The sequence below is a fragment of the Spea bombifrons genome, chromosome 2, assembly GCF_027358695.1.
Source record: "Spea bombifrons isolate aSpeBom1 chromosome 2, aSpeBom1.2.pri, whole genome shotgun sequence".
In the NCBI taxonomy this organism is placed as follows: domain Eukaryota; kingdom Metazoa; phylum Chordata; class Amphibia; order Anura; family Pelobatidae; genus Spea; species Spea bombifrons.
Genome location: NC_071088.1, coordinates 23510577 through 23528641, shown reverse-complemented (window position 1 = coordinate 23528641; position 18065 = coordinate 23510577). Strand labels below are relative to the sequence as shown.

Sequence of the window (18065 nt, the reverse complement as noted above, 5' to 3'; positions counted from 1 at the left end):
ATAATACATTTATAAAATGTGTATGTAGGGTATTTTTCATTTTATATTTACTTTATCTGTGGTCAATTTTGTGATTTGCAGGGGGTGTATTGGGAATAATGTATAGCATAGGTATTGTGCTAGCCTGTTGCCACATTTTTAAAACATTTTTCTACATTAGATGGCATGGTAACAGGCAGCCATAGTTTGATCATTGGTCAGATATGATCAGCCTCTGACCAATCAGCAGCACTCATTCCCTGTGAATAAAGGAAGCCTTGTTGAAAGATTTCCAGTGTGGGGAGGGTCAGTCACGGTCCCCCTCACCAAGAGCCGTAGCGTAGCAGTGTGTGCAGATGCACTCTGTGTGTGTCATACCTCCCAACATTTCAAAATGTGAAAGAGAACTCACCGATACAAGCAATTGCACTACAATGTCGACCTTGCATCGCCACTTAAAATATGCTTCGTTTCTGTCAGCACAGACATGCATATTAAAAATAACCAACACATTGAATTAAATTCCCATGAGACATACTACTTTCATGAGGCTGGCTGAGCATCATGGGAAGTGCAGCAACAGTAAAGCTGCAGATGCTAGCTGTGAACTAACATTCCCATGATTCTCAGCCAGCCAGGTGTCCACCATAATGCTGGCTGAGCATCATTGGAAGAGTAGTCCACAGCAGAGATTTTTTAAATTAAAAAGGCTAATTTTAGCCTCCCTCCTTTAGCCCACACTGCCTTTACACACACCCGCCCATAAACACACATATACACATACACTGCCCTTACACACATATACACTGCCCTTACACACCCACATATACACATACACTGCCCTTACACACATACATATACATGTACACTGCCCTTACACACACCAGCTAACAAATACCTGTACTGTTCTTACACACACCGGCACATACACACCACCTTACAAACACATACATACACATACACTGCCCTTACACCCCTTTCTCCCCATCTCTTACCTCTCCCACCATCCACCATCCTTCATCCTCCTTCCTTCTGCCTCCATCCTGTTTCCTCTGCATCCTGTGGTGGGAGCCTGAGGTCTGTCATCACTACGCGCCAGATATTGCTGTAGAGGACAGAATCCTCAATATTTATACCTTAGATAGGCACTTTTAAATAGTCTTTGCTGGATGTGCGCTGATTTCTGGCTTTGTTGTGTGTACACATATTAATATGTACTCAACAAAAAACTAATTTGTAGCCTGCAACATTTCTATTACTCATGGGACAAACCAGGCACCTATGTAATGGACTGGTACCCAACAGTGCCTCCAACACACTTTTTTTGCCACATGCATGGCAGATCCTAACCTTTAGCGTCCAGTCACCAGTTGGACACACGTAGTTGCACGCTACAGAAATGTAGCTGCATAGCTGCACAATACCTCATTTTATCTTTAGCTGGCCTGTGTGGGACTGGGCACAGCTACCATTTATCCATGTGTTCAGTTACTGCACTGCTTAAAAATAGCAACTCAATGAGCCATATTACAGTGGTTCTGATGTTTAAGCTAGAATGATCACCTAAAAGTCTCAAAAGGTTCCAGGGCCCCACAAATTATTGGGTTGCATATAGGTGTTAATGTTAGGTAGTCTGCTCATGGCCTGTGCTATCCAGGTATCTATCCTTCTGACTATTGCAGCAAGGTTTGTTCATTCATTAATGCAGGTTAGAAGGATTGTTTAGCATTCCTTTATCCACTTCAGCTCAAATGCATTGGTTTTTCTAATTCCCCTGGCACTACAAAGGTTAAAATATACTCTTTTAGACCATGGCGCTTTTCAGACCTAATGAACTTTTGAGGTTTACAAAGCAGCAATGGAATTCTTTAACAAAGGTTGTTTGAAAGAACCTTGAACTTACTGTGGAGGAGCTCTTAATGATTGGTGAAGATGAGAAGTGAAAGTACAGATTAGTGATTTAAAAAAGTGAGCAGACTTGCACTTGCACTTGCACCTGACTTCATGTTCTGGACAGGTAAGCTATTAACACAGATTCAGTTTACACTTTACGCTTAACATGCATTAATTTTTTGAGTTGGTCAGAAGTTATCAAAATCCAAGTTTGTACAATCACTGCAACAACTAGATTTCCAGTTATTTCAAGTCAATGTATTTGCATGCAGTAAAATACACCCAATCCACAACTCATTTTACTGATAACTATAAAAAGGGCGTTTCTTTAAAGGGATGCAAATGAAATGTTTTGTGCATTTAAATGTTGGGGGTTTTTTATATCAATGTCATTTATTCTACTTTAATGCTAACTAATCACACTTTGGGTCTGCTAATACATGCATCTAAACTAAGTCTGATTGGATAATACTTCCCCTATAGGTCTAGAAACAGTTACTTCAAAAATGAAATATTTATGTATCTGCCTATTTTGTTTGCTTCATACTGTATAATTATTATTTTTTATTCAGTCTGTTAAAATATTTTATTTAATGCAAATGTATGCATGCTGCCTTTTTGAGAAACTTAGAAGCATTAACTGTCTCCTTAATACGGCAGTACAGCAACTCCACCTCACTTTGTGACACATTGAGTCCACTGTGTGATTTTGGGATCAGGGGTTAGAGACCCTAGAGGACCAATCTTGGGTGACCACATGTCCCGGATTGCCCGGGACAGTCCCGCAATGGGACTTTAAGTCCCAGGCAGCCTCAATCCGGGACAATGCATTGTGAAGGGAGGGAGAGTGGTAGATAGTGAGAAAGGGGGTGGTAAGAATATGAAAATAAAGAGTCAGAATGAGAATGAATGAATGTGTGGATGCATTGTGTGACTGAGCGAGAAAATTAAAGAATTAATGTGTGGATGAATTATGTGAAAGAGTGAGAGAATGAAATAATGTGTGGATGAATTGTCTGAATGAGTGAGAGTATGAATTAATGTGTGGATGAATTGTGTGGATGAGTGAGAGTATGAATTAATGTGCGGATGAATTGTGTGAATGAGTGTGAGGATTAATTCATTTTTGAGAATGCATTAATGAATGTGTAAATGATTTGTGTGAATGAGTGAACAAATGATTGTGTGAATAAATTATGTGAATGAAAGTGTGAATTTGTGAATGACTGTAAAAGTGTTTGTGTGTATCATAGATGTATAATTGATTTGTGGAAAGGCAAAGATGGCAGAAGCAGGGTGTTTGAGCCTTGGGGACCAAGATGGCACAGGCAGGATGTTTATGAGTGTAATTTGGGTGCTGGTCAGGTTCTATGTTAGCAGTTGTGAATGCCAGGACTTTGGATTATGCAACCTGTGATTTATGCCAGTAATTTAGGGGGTTTCACCTATACCTTTAATGCTGAGTTTATATGTAATTTTCAGTTGTTCTATACCTGCAAAGCTGGGTTTTTGTGTAATTCTGTTGATCCATATCTGCTATGTTTCTATTAATTATTTATGTATACCTGCAAATACAGGGTTTGTATGTCTTATTCAGTTGATCAATACCTGCAGTGCTCTTTCCATGTGTTGTTTATTTGATATATACCATCAGTGCTAAGTTTACATGTGATTTCTAGTTGATCTATACCTGCAATGCTGGGTTTGTGTGTTCTGTTGATCTATACCTGCAATGCTTCCATACATTATTGTTGTATACCTGCAAATACAGGCTTTGCATTTGGTGCGGGAGCGAAGGGAGTGAGTGCATGCTAGGGAGCATAGAGCATTTTTTTCAGTATAAAATGTATTGGCAACAGGGTCTAATATTAATATATATTGCCAGCAGGGGCTAATATTTATATATATCGTCAGCAGGGTCTAATATTAATATATATATTGGCAGCAGGGGTTAATATTAAAGAATGAAAACTCTTCAGCTCAGCTGTTATTTTGAAATCATTTTTCAATCACGCTCAAAGAGATAATTACATATTATGTAGTTAAAAATACATGTCTAACACATATATATATATATATATATATATATATATATATGCATGTGTGTGTGTGTGTGTAATCTCGTGTGCTTCATAGTGTGTCCCTGAATGGTTGAAATAAAATGTGGTCACCATACCAATAACCCTTCCAATAACCCAAATAGAGTGTGGGTGTCTTATATCATGTAAGGAAATGTACCAAGTTTGAGTAATACAACTGTAACCCAGACAATTTTAGACTATATTTTACAATATCCTAAATGTAAATTAACCCCCTGACACATTTGGATTTCCTTCTCTATTCCGTGACCACCAATAGCTACAAAATTAGAAACATTAAAAATGTACCTTATGAACTGGAAAAAAAGGCTCATAAGTTAGGTAAATTTTAATTTCATCTTAGTTACAACTTGGTAATTAATGTTGACAGTTTTCATTTACTACTTCATATTTTGGCCAGCAATACTTGAGCTTTTCAGATATGGCTGAGGACCTGGTATATCTGGTCACCGGAGGCTGCGGGTATATTGGAGAGCACATCGTTAAACTCTTGGTTACAGAAAAATATGCAAAAGAGGTGAGGGTTTTTGACATCAGTGAAACGGAAGAAATCAAAAACCTTAGCACAGGTAACTATTATAAGTGTGTGGCGATTAAATATATTGAGCGGCAATGTTCAATTTTATATGTGTCTGATGTTATTTTTATAAACTTAATTTATCTGAAATTCATGTCAGGAAGGGAGCCTTTGGGGGAATGCAATAGGTTAGAGTTAAAACTGGATCCAGATTCTTGCATCTGCTGTATCTCTAAACATTTTGTTTTATGTGAAAGGGCAGGGGATACATACCACCAACACCATATGTCTATTCTAATCCTTGGAAATCTATTGTATTAGCAATTGAAGGAGCTGAGGTATTCTTGATGGATTTAACATCTAATGTGCCACTAGATCTATACCTAAGCCCTAAAAAGCTACAACAATAAAAAGATAAAGAACAGGAAGGAGAATCATGTGAGGAATGTGTATCAATGCCATCAGAGACCCACTTCCACTCCATCACTGGTCTTTTGAGTGCACATTTGGTTTTCCATATTTGCCAAAACAAATTCAGGAATGTGGCACTGGTGGCAGTGGATGGAGTAGGGACGTCACCTCTTGCTCAATTCATATACATACGTACAGTAGCAGCACAATGATCTCACATCATACTTGTTTCAGACTGTGTGATACCTAGGTAAACCATTAGAGTTGCCTAGGTGCAACAAGAGTGAACATACTGACTCTGTAAGAGCCCCTTCACCTCTTTCCCACATAATAACATCAGACATCACACATACTCAAAGGTACCATCTCTGTGTGCCAAACTTGTCTTGGTAATTTCTTATATTGTATATAGTTACATGTAAAAGCTGTTTTTTCCTAGAAGGTAGCAGTCAAAAACAGTTAATAGAATATAAACCCTAAGTATATAATTATAATAAATAAGCAACATAAAACCACTAATTACCAGTAATAAGTTATGCCACCGGTCAAAATGCGTGTAAATTTACCAAGCTGCATAAAACTACAAAATGACAACTATTTACAATATATAACACAATATGGGAGACTTCATTTGATTCCATTCTCCAAATCATCATCATCTTCCATTCATTATGTTCTTTAGTCTGGATTCCATCGTATGGGTGCTTCATAGGTTTGCCACGAAGTCTGCAAGCATTTCCATTAATTAAAAAAAATGCATTAACCAACAATTGCTTACAATTTGTATTATATTTGCCTTCATTATAATCTCAGTATATACAACTAGGTATTTCTGATATATCTGTTCTTTTAGCTTCCACCTCTGTATCAATGATTAAAGGAGATATTACAGACTATGATCAGGTCCTAAAGGCCACTGCAGGAGTCCAGGCTGTGATTCACACAGCTGCCCTTGTAGACTATCTGGATGTATTACCCCACTGCAAAATGGAAGCCATCAACATTGGAGGTAACATCTACTAATTAATTTGGTTTTAACTGAACAAAGTAAATGGTCTGTGCTGTGTGTTAAAATACTTGGCAGTTTTTGTATACATTTAGGACACCATCTTATAGCATGCAAACTGATGTGTGAATAGATTTAAACAGCATTAATACTGGGAGGCCAGGATATATCATTGGCTCAGAAAAGAGCAAGTAAAATCCAAACTGACTTTGCTTATTTAAGACTTGAGGGAAACAGTTTGTGCAGAGACTACTACCGGTATTTCAATCTGCGTGAGGAGGCATTTTATACACGCACATTATCCTTTTTTTTTTTTTGTGCTTATTATATCAAAAGAAAATAACGGTAAAAGCAGATTCCCTTAACTTTTATCGTATTTCCCTTTTTTGCAGTCTTTCAGTGCACCCATTTTTTGTGTTTTGTACACTATTTATTTAGTGTAGTGGAAGCACATTATGGTATATATTACTCATTATCAATTTTACATACATTTCACAGGAACAGAAAACATTCTAAATGCTTGTTTGGCTATGGATGTCCCCTACCTTGTATACACAAGCTCTATAACAGCTGTTGGACCCAATCGGCACTCTCAGCCCATGCTAAGGTATGGATAGTAGAAAATTATAAAAGTACAGTGACCCATTAATCAGCTTTGTTCTCCTTGTGCTGTATGTGAGAGCTGCCATTAGATAAAGGAAAAAGCCATGATGCTACCCATAACCTTGTCAAATTGTTTACTTTCTGCACTTCAGCACTAAAAAAGGTTAACCACACACGCTTGTTTTTCACTCCTGCGCTGAAAAACAAAAACACATATAAAATTCCATCTATTATCTACTGTATAATAGATAGACAGATAGATAGATAGATAGATAGATAGATAGATAGATAGATAGAGATGAAAGAGAGCACACCAAGGATTTCATTAGTAAGCATTTAGTGTTTATGTAGTCACAGTGGTACTCAGGGCTGGACTGCCAATGACAAGGCAACCCTGGCACTTTATGTTACTTTTTTCATGTAGTGTGTGTCTGGGTATATCCAGCCACTTGACACACTGCAGAGGCAGAACATATGAGTATGGGGCACCAATAACCAGAAGCTGTCCAGGCCTGGTGGTACAGACAAAACCAATGTTTCAGTAGCTCCTGAGAACTTTAATCAAGCATTGCCCACTACCACTATGACTATACGAACAGTAGAGTATTCTTTAAATGCCCGCTGGACTTGATTTCATTGGCTCCCCTCTGGCCCTTCATTAGTTTAAAGACACCAACAGAAGCATATAAAATATGTGTTATGCTTTATCTATTCCATTCCTACTATGTGTCAGTTTTTTTACTGCTTCTTAATAATAATAGACTGTTTTATTGTCATATAATACAGTAAATCTGAAGAGTAGAATTAATTTTGTAGATGTATTTTATAGCTCTTGTGAGAATATGGTACCTTATAAGGAGAAAATGAAACAGGAAGCAAATTAAATTGTGGACTTTAAATAAAATTATTATTACGGTAATATCTGTAAAAGGAAAATGCCATACAAAACAAATCTGAGATGCCTGTCCTACGCTGAGTGTCTGCTTGGCACCTGAAAAGAATACCTGACCCAATAGATATTACCAAATATAAGCCATCCTAGAAGATCAGCCTAGCTGAAATAATGACAGATTTTTAAAGTGTATTCTCAGGGATAGCCAACTTCTGGATCAGAACAGAGCATGACTAAAATAACAATATTATGTTATTTCAGGGGCACAGAAGAGACTGTGTACACTGGTGAACTAGGACTTTTATATGGTAAAACCAAGGCTCACGCTGAAAAGTTAGTTCGCCAAGCTAATGGCAAACAGGTGGGAGACAAAATGTTTTTATTTTCGTATTTCATTTATTTAACCCCTTCAGGACCGGGATTTTTAAGCTAGGGTGTCGCTAAAGGACCGGAGCCGTTTTTGTGTTTTTGCCATGTCTTTCTTCAACTGTAATTTCTCTCTTATCAAGTGGTGCACCCACACAAATCATATATTGTTTTTTTCAGCACAAGTAGGGCTTTCATTTGAAACCATATTAAGCTGGGTAGTACATTGTTTTATTTGAAATAAACTGGAAAAAGTGGGGGGGAAATGAAAAAAACGCATTTTTTTACAGTTTTGTATACATACAAACTGTACACACATTGAACCAATGGGAAAAAATTATCCCAAATATATTCATTAAGTTGTCCTGATTTGGAAACCACCCAACATGGCCAGGATTTTTATCTATTTTGACCAGTATAGGGGAAAATATTGCAAGGCATGCATTACGTTTTTGAAATGTAATTTTTTTCAAACTTGGCATGGTAGTCTAATAACTGCAATAGTTGTCACAGATACTGATTATCCCCCCAAAATTATATGTTTATGAACAGTAGATAAGTCAAGGTGTACAACTAGGGTCATTTTGACACTTTTCAAACAGGGATTTTATCGCCAATTGCTGCCAAATTTTGAGGTATTTTTATATTTTTTTGGTTTTTTTGCATATGTTGCAATGTTGCTTTAGATTTTATATTATATTTTGTATAGAATATGTGCAACTGCAGAAAAAAACACCAAATTGTGTTCACCAACATCCCCCGGTTCCAACAAGGCCTCACCTGCATGGTTCATGCAATTTTTGAGGAAGCTATGAGGGCAAAACTGGAACATGCGCATTTTCGTTTTCACATTTGGAATTTTCAGAAATTGGTTTCCTGGGCCCATATCCCATTTGGGACATTTTGGAAGCCCCCCACTGTAAATTACCCCATAAAAGTATATATTTATGAACAGTAGACAAGTCAAGGTGTTCAACTAGGGTAGTTTTGACAGTTTTCAGCCAGCCATTTCTTCACTGATGTCTGCCAAACTTCACAGGGACATTATTTTATTGCATTTTTAACGCATACATTTCAATGTTGCACTGAATTTCTTGCACACCATAAGTGCAACAGTGGAAGAAAACACCACATTTTGTTCACCAACATCCCATGAGTCCAACAAGACCTCACATGCATGGTTCATGCATTTTTTTAGGAAGCTATGAGGGCAAAACTGGAACATGTGCATTTACATTTTTTAAAATATTTTTTTCATCAGATTACTTGTAAGTGACAGGTTTAGGCCGCTGACATCAATCAGGGAGAACGATCAATAATCAGCGACTTAAAATGTCACCGACAAGTGATCAGGTAATAATTATGATTTTTTCATTTATTAATAATTTGTGTTTTTTCATAATTACCCTAGATGACCCCTCTCTCTTTGTAGAGCAGGGTCATCCGTGGGCTGCCATAATGATCCGATCACTCCTATTGACCAGGAGCGATCTGATCAGCCCAGCATTTGACCTGGAAGCACCCTGGACTTTCAGGTCAGTGCTGTTATTTTTTTATTATTATTATTATTATTTTATTAATTTTTTTAAATTAATTTTTTTTTTAATTTTTTTTTATTATTATTATTTTTTACATTTTTTTTAACTCTTTCAATGCTGATGCTCCATTGAAGCACAGCATTGACTGGTATTTAGTCCCCACAAGCTTGTGGGGACTAATATTAACCCTTGCAATGCTGCGATGGGGGTCATACACAATCGCAGCATTGAAGGGGTTAATTAAGGAAGGGTGGGGGTGGGGGGGCTGGTCTCCACACTCATGTGGAGACCAAAGAACCCCGTCTCCCTGTCCCTGAAGCTGCCTCTGGCAGCTGGGACACAATCTCCAACAGACTGGAGATTGTAGGGGAGGAGTCTCTCTGATCAGTCCTACAGGACTGATCAGAGGACTTCTGGGGCTCGTTTTTGCTGTTGCTGGTCTGCCTGGGTTTCCAGGCAGACCACCAGCAGCAGAGCCCCCTACAAAACGGAAATTAACCCCTTCAATGCCGCGATCGCGGCATTCAATGCCGCGATCGCGGCATTGAAGGGGTTAACGCTGCACTGACGCTCTCAAGGAGCGATCAGGCAGCAGGGGGGTGTTGGATCAGGCCCCCACACTTGTGTGGGGACCCATTCAACACCCCCCCCCCTTTCCCTGAAGCTGCCTGTGGCAGCTGAAACCGCGATTGCAGATCTTTCTGCAATCGCTGTTTCTGCCTACAAAATCACTCCGTGGGAGTGATCGTAGGCTTGGGGGCGGGTTTAGAGAGGCTGTGCTGTCTGCCCAGAACTCCTGGGCAGACAGCAGCAGCAGCGCCTCCACGATCACCGCGATCGTGGTGATGTGGGGGCGTTTTTTGGAGGAGACGTACCTGGTACGTCCCGGTCTACCGGTGACCAGTAACCAGGAAGTACCAGGTACGTCCCGGTGCTGAAGGGGTTAAAGACCAAGAAAGGCCACAGGCAGCTTCAGGGAAGGGGGGGTGTTGAATGTGTCCCCACACAAGTGTGGGGACCTGATCCAACACCCCCCTGCTGCCTGATCGCTCCATGAGAGCCTCAGTGCAGCGTTAACCCCTTCAATACCGCGATCGCGGCATTGAATGCCGCGATCGCGGCATTGAAGGGGTTAATTCCCGTTTTGTAGGGGGCTCTGCTGCTGGTGGTCTGCGTGGAAGCCCAGGCAGACCAGCAGCAACAGCAAAAACGACCCCCCAGAAGTCCTCTGATCAGTCCTGTAGGACTGATCAGAGAGACTCCTCCCCTACAATCTCCAGTCTATTGGAGATTGTGTCCCAGCTGCCAGAGGCAGCTTCAGGGACAGGGAGACAGGGTTCTTTGGTCTCCACATGAGTGTGGAGACCAGACCCCCCCCACACCTTTCCTCAGTTAACCCCTACCCCCCCTCTTCCTCAATTAACCCCTTCAATGCTGCGATTGTGTATGACCCCCATCGCAGCAATGCAGGGGTTAATATTAGTCCCCACAAGCTTGTGGGGACTAAATATCAGTCAATGCTGTGCTTCAATGGAGCATCAGCATTGAAAGAGTTAAAAAAAATGTAAAAAATAATAATAATAATAATAATAATAAAAAAAAATTAAAAAATAAATTTAAAAAAATTAATAAAATAATAATAATAATAAAAAAAAACAGCACTGACCTGAAAGTCCAGGGTGCTTCCAGGTCAAATGCTGGGCTGGGCTGATCAGATCGCTCCTGGCCAATAGGAGTGATCGGATTATTATGGCAGCCCACGGATGACCCTGCTCTACAAAGAGAGAGGGGTCATCTAGGATAATTATGAAAAAACACAAATTATTAATAAATGAAATAATCGTAATTATTACCTGATCACTTGTCGGTGACATTTTAAGTCGCTGATTATTGATCGGTCTCCCTGATTGATGTCAGCGGCCTAAACCTGTCACTTACAAGTAATCTGATAAAAAAAAATATTTAAAAAAATGTAAATGCACATGTTCCAGTTCTGCCCTCATAGCTTCCTCAAAAAATGCATGTGAGGTCTTGTTGGAATCAGGGGATCTTGGTGAACAAAATGTGGTGTTTTCTTCCACTGTTGCACTTATGGTGTGCAAGAAATTCAGTGCAACATTGAAATGTATGCGCTAAAAAAGCAGTAAAATAATTTCCCTGTGAAGTTTGGCAGACATCAGTGAAGAAATGGCTAGCTGAAAACTGTCAAAACTACCCTAGTTGAACACCTTGACTTGTCTACTGTTCATAAATATATACTTTTATGGGGTAATTTACAGCGGGGGGCTTCCAAAATGTCCCAAATGGGATATGGGCCCAGGAAACCAATTTCTGAAAATACCAAATGTGAAAAGTAAAATGCGCATGTTCCAGTTTTGCCCTCATAGCTTCCTCAAAAAATGCATGAACCATGCATGTGAGGCCTTGTTGGAACCGGGGGATGTTGGTGAACACAATTTGGTGTTTTTTTCTGCAGTTGCACATATTCTATACAAAATATAATATAAAATCTAAAGCAACATTGCAACATATGCAAAAAAAAAACAAAAAAATATAAAAATACCGTATTTGCTCGATTATAAGACGAGGTTTTTTTCAGAGCAAATGCTCTGAAAAATACCCCTCGTCTTATAATCGGGGTCGTCTTCTAATCAGACCTCAAATAGAGGTCTGATTAGGAGACTAAGATCCAGATCCCCCGCACCGCTGCAGGGGACCTGGATCCTCCTGTCGTCGCCCCCCCACACACACACACACTTACCGGTGCTTCCGGAGGTGAAGTTGGCAGCGGGGGTTTGTATGCGTCCGTCGCAAATACCTTCCCCGACTGTCAGAGATCAGAGTTCAAGAGTTCCTGATCTCTGACAGCCGGGGAAGGTATTTGCGACGGACGCATACAAACCCCCGCTGCCAACTCCACCTCCTTCCGGCTGCCGCGAAATGAGACGTCAACCCGCTGCCCCGGCAATACAGCAGGAAATTGGAAGCACCGGTAAGTAAGTGTGTGTGTGTGTGTGTGTGTGTGTGTGTGTGTAGGGCATTTTTGGAATGCCTTACACCCCTATATGCCACTCTGGCACTTAGGGGGTTAAAAGGCATATTATGGGGCAGAGTGGCATATAGGGAGGTATAAGGCATTTCAGGAGGCAGAGTGGCGTTAAGGGGGCATTTAATAGTGCACTCTGCCTCCTGAAATGCCTTATACCTCCCTATATGCCACTCTGCCCCATAATATGCCTTTTAACCCCCTAAATGCCAGAGTGGCATATAGGGGTATAAGGCATTTCTGGAGGCAGAGTGCTCTATATAATGCCTTTTAACTCCCTTAATGCCACTCTGCCTCCTGGAATGCCTTATACCTCCCTATATGCCACTCTGCCCCATAATATGCATTTTAACCCCCTAAATGCCAGAATGGGATATAGGGGTATAAGGCATTTCTGGAGGCAGAGTGGCACATAGGGGGTCAAAAGGCATACCATGGGGCACAGTGGCATATAGAGGGTTAAAAGGCATATCATGGGCCACAGTGCCATATTGGTGTGGCAAGCCTGGGGGCAGATGTGTGTAACTGGGGGACAGGTTGGAAAATACAAGAAATAAAAACAAAAAAAAAATATTTTTCTCAATCATAGCTTTTATTAAAAAAAATAGTTTACATGAATTAACATTTACTAGTAAAACTTTTTTCCTTTAGGGTCGTCTTATATTCAGGATTTTTCTTTTTTTCCTAAGTTAATATTCAGATTTTGGGGGGTCGTCTTATAATCAGGGTCGTCTTATAATCGAGCAAATACGGTACCTCAAAATTTGGCAGCAATTGGCGATAAAACACCTGTTTGAAAAGTGTCAAAATGACCCTAGTTGTACACCTTGACTTATCTACTTTTCATAAACATATAATTTTGGGGGGATAATCAGTATCTGTGACAACTATTGCAGTTATTAGACTACCATGCCAAATTTGAAAAAAATTACATTTCAAAAACGTGATGCATGCCTTGCAATATTTGCCCTATACTGGTCAAAATAGATGAAAATCCTGGCCATGTTGGGTGGTTTCCAAATCAGGACAACTTAATGAATATATTTGGGATAATTTTTTCCCATTGGTTCAATGTGTGTACAATTTGTGTGTATACAAAACTGTAAAAAAAATGCGTTTTTTTCATTTTTTCCCCCACTTTTTCCAGTTTATTTCAAACAAAACAATGTACTACCCAGCTTAATATGAAATGAAAGCCCTACTTGTCCTAAAAAAAACAATATATGATTTGTGTGGGTGCACCAATTGATTAGAGAGAAATTACAGTTGAAGAAAGACATGGCAAAAACACAAAAACGGCTCCGGTCCTTTAGCGACACGTTAGTATCAAAATCCCGGTCCTGAAGGGGTTAAATAGCTCAATATGTGGCATATACTGTTCTCCTAATGAGTAACTGTAGGCATACTTTACTCCATTTCTTGAAAAATGTCCATGTTATTTTAATTGTTCTTATGTAAGAGCTCTTCCTTCTTTGAAAGTGAAAATCAAATATAGTAATAGCAAAATATGGGTAATAATTGTAAAATGTGTGTAAAGCATATGGTTACCTGAAACGATAATAAAGCTACTGCAGTAGAGTGTGCTGATTATTGTATTACATAAAAAAATATATATATTTGTAGTATACAAAACTGACAATAACTTTATTTACATCAATCTATCAAAGTACAATATGTTAACTTTTTCAAATAACATTTTCTCCTCATTACTTTAAAGACAAGCAACGGAAAGACTCTAATCACTTGTGTTATCCGACCAAGTAATATTTACGGAGAAAAAACAGTGAATTTGGTGGAAAGCTACATCTCTGCAAAGTCTAAAAAAGGCCGGATAAACTACATTGAACCTAAAAATATAGATCAATGCTTTACATACGTAGGTAAGGAAAACATCACTTTTTGAGTATTTACTATGACTTCTGAACTATTACTTAAGAAAGAATATCCAAGAACATCCAAAATAATAGCCCAATCATCAAGACTTATAGAACTCAATGTTTGTGGTATTTGGCAATTTTCTGATGCCATAACGTCTTAGAGATCATTAACTGATTTCCAATAGCTCTATGTGTTTAGGAAGCCATGGGTATGATCTAGAAAAGAGACGTGGTATACAGCTAAGTAGATGTAGTATACAGCAAGTTTAGTCAATACCCTGTGAGCTCCTAAATACAGGCTACACGTTTCCTTGGAGAATCCTATTTTATGCGAGAAGTGTGAATAAATAAAAACATAGATTATAAAGAAGTAGACGTTAGTTAAGGTCAAAGGATGTAAAGGAGAAAAATATGAAATTATAACAAAGATATATGAAACAGATGAGAAGTTCAACAGGCTTTATATGGAGGCAAACAAAGGGCAGACCCACTATGAGCATATCTAGTACATGGCATAGCTAGCCCAGGGCACTGGTGTGAACCTCTTGGTTGATTGCTGAACAAGAATCCACTATTCCTGTCGAGAATGGCAATGCTGAAAGTCAAGTTGGAAGAAGTACCTGTTACCTCAGTAATATACCACTACAGCGTTAAATATATTTATCTTGCTACGGCCCCAGGCGAGACTTAAACGTTGAGATTTGATGTACTACTGATATCAATAAGGACCTGAGCGACTTTAACAAGGGCTAAATTTTGATGGCTAGACAACTGGGTCAGAGCATCTCCAAAACCGCGCCTCTTGTGGGGTGTTCCCAGTCTGCAGACATCAGGCAACAAGGTTATGGGCGCCCAAGGCTCATTGATGCAGGTGGGGGGTTGAAGGCTGGCCCGTGTGGTCAAATCCAACAGATGAGCTACAGTAACTCATATCGCTGAAAAAGTTAATGCTGATTCTGATAGAAAGGTGTCAGAGCACACAGTGCATCGCAGTTTGTTGCTTATGGAGCTGCAGTCCAGTCAGAGTGTCAATGCTGACCCCTGTCCACTGCCAAAAGCGCCTGCAATGGGCACGTGAGCACAAGAACTGGACCACCGAGCAATGAAAGGTGGTGGCTCGGTCTCATGAGTCACATTTTCTTTTACATCACATGGATGGCCAGGTGCATGTGCGTCACTTACCTGGAGAACATGGGAAGAAGGCAAGCCGGCTGACGCAGTGTGATGCTTTGGGCAATATTCTTCTGGAAAACCTTGGGTCTTGCCATTCATGTGGATGTTACTTTGTCACGTACCACCTACCTAAGCCTTGTTGCAGACCATGTACACCCTTTCATGGACACGGTATTCCCTGATGGCATTGACCTCTCTCAGCAGGATAATGTGCCCTGCCACAAAGCAAAAAACAGTTCAGGAATGGTTTGAGGAACACAAAAAATAAGTTCAAGGTGTTGACTTGGCCTCCAAATTCCCCAGATGTCAGTCCAATTGAGCATCTGTAGGATGTGCTGGATAATCCATGGAAGTCCAATCCATGGAAGCCCCACCTTGCAATTTACATGACTCAAAGGATCTCCTGCTAACGTCATGGTACCAGATACCACAGCACACCTTCACAGGTTTACTGGAGTCCATGTCTCGACGAGTCAGGCCTGTTTTGGCAGCAAAAGGGGGACCTACACAATATTAGGCAGGTGTCCATAATGTTATGGCTGATCGGTGTATTTTAGTTATGAATATGCTTTACAGCATTGTTCTGCAATGTGGAAAAATAACCTATGCATATAGCGCCACCTGCTGGACAACATGAATTTCAACTTTTTAAAAAGATTTTAGTATATGTATATACATGATGTATGCATATTTAAATTGATTAAGTGCTAAAAGATGTACTTAGCACTTATCAGTTGACAACGTTATTAAATCGGAGGTAGAATAAGTACAGTCATGTAATAAGTATAGTAATTTTAAAATAGAAAGACGTAGGTGAGTCTTTGATGGTCTGGACATCTTTAGATGGAGTCCAGCAGAAATCTAATTACTTAAGAGATACTCTGCTAGGGAACAGCGGGGCATTACATTACACTTGTTAGTAAAACAAAAAGGAAACCACTAAGAAGGTCACCCAAGGGATCAGTGTTGGGACCCGTACTTTTTAATATTTTTATTAGTGATATTAAGAAAGGTCTTAATTGGTAAGGTACGTCTTATTGTATATCATACAATCGTCTGCAACATGGAAGACATTCGTGGTGGAACGAACCAAATGGTAAATGACTTAAGTAAATTAGAAGAATCGTGGAGAGTGTGGCAGCTGCAGGTTAACATTGTAACATTTTTACAGTTCTGGAGGCCACATCTCCAGAATAATATTGGCATTTTAGCACGAGCTCAGAGGAAGGCTACTAAATGGTAAATGGTTTGCAGCAAACATGTTATCAGGAAAGGGATCTCAATATGTACAACTTGGTTTTAACACACTGCAGAAAGTAGGTTTATTTAAAAGGAGGAGAAATGTTACAAGAGATCACAATCTAAAGTATGAGAGTCAGATGCTAAAATGTAATGTAAGGTAGTTTTACTTTACTTAGTGGGCAGATGATAAATAGAACAGCCTCCCAGCAGAAGTGGTAGAGGCTAATACACTTAAATATGCATGGGATAGTTATAAAGCTATCCTGAATCTGAAGACCCATTAAGGTCTGAGTCTTTACATCAAGAAAAATGGGCAGATTAGATGGGCCCAATAGATCTTATCTGCTGTCAAATTTTATGCCCATGACAGGTTGCCTAAGACACTTGATAGCCTATAGCTGACCCCAAAATATATACATACCCCTGTACCTAACGAGCCCTGGTAATTGGATACATATATATAGATTTCACATTTTTGGAAGACATTGTTGGGAAAAATAATATGTGAATGAAGTCAGTGGTGAACACACTTTATATTATATTTTATAAAGGGAGTCTGTGACTGGATCGCACCCAAATGGGAAAAAAAAACTTGTGTATTAAGAGCTAAATACTATATGACCATTGTACAAATTGTTTCAAAAATATACATGCTGACCCTATAACTGCAATTTATCCATGCTGATTACAGGTAATGTGGCCTGGATGCATGTAGCTGCTGCTCACCATCTGCAGTTGAATCCAGATTCCCTTGGAGGACAAGTGTATTATGCCTATGATGACACTCCACTAAGACAAAGATACACGCTGCTTTACGAGTTATACAAAGAAATTGACCCAAGTATCCAGCTGGGCACACGTATTAGTTACTGGAAAATGCGGTTAATTATCGCTGCTCATAATATCATTTCATTCTTAGTGAAGCCTTTTTGGACTTTAAAGCCTTTTATGACTTTTGGTATTTTAAATTTGCTTGTCACTACATTTTCATATGATACAGACAAAGCCTATAGACATTTTGGGTACAAGCCATACTATAGTTGGGCAGAGGCAAAGCTCAGAACCTGTACATGGCTAAAACAGGCGATAAAAGGTAAACAAACCTAAATTTATTAAGTATTGGGCTAGGTAGAGGCAACACTACCTAAATCAAAATATATATTCAGTACTGTAAAAACAACTTCTAGGCAGATGTGAATAAATGCTGTAAAGTAGACGTGCAAACGTGCCAAAAACGATTCTGACAATGCTTTTGGCTTGTTCATTTTCATACAACGAATTCCGTTTCCTGCCATTCATTTCTGATGAAAATATGAGGGCTTTTTAAATTTTGAAACAAAATTTGTTATCTCATGCCTCAATTCACTCTCACTCACATTCTCATTCACACTTTCATGCTCTTTGAATGTCTCCTGCCAACTGC

General features: G+C 39.4%; 1 protein-coding gene across 1 annotated transcript; it reads left to right on the top strand.

Annotated features, from left to right (window-relative positions):
- Window positions 1–1870: 1870 nt before the first annotated feature.
- LOC128474757 (3 beta-hydroxysteroid dehydrogenase type 7-like) lies at window positions 1871–17917 on the top strand. The gene is made up of 7 exons (XM_053457150.1): window positions 1871–1996; window positions 4372–4540; window positions 5753–5908; window positions 6404–6512; window positions 7662–7761; window positions 14068–14230; window positions 17334–17917. The coding sequence occupies exons 2-7, from the start codon at window positions 4393–4395 to the stop codon at window positions 17747–17749; spliced, it is 1092 nt and encodes a 363-aa protein (XP_053313125.1). The 5' UTR covers window positions 1871–1996; window positions 4372–4392; the 3' UTR covers window positions 17750–17917.
- Window positions 17918–18065: the final 148 nt, after the last annotated feature.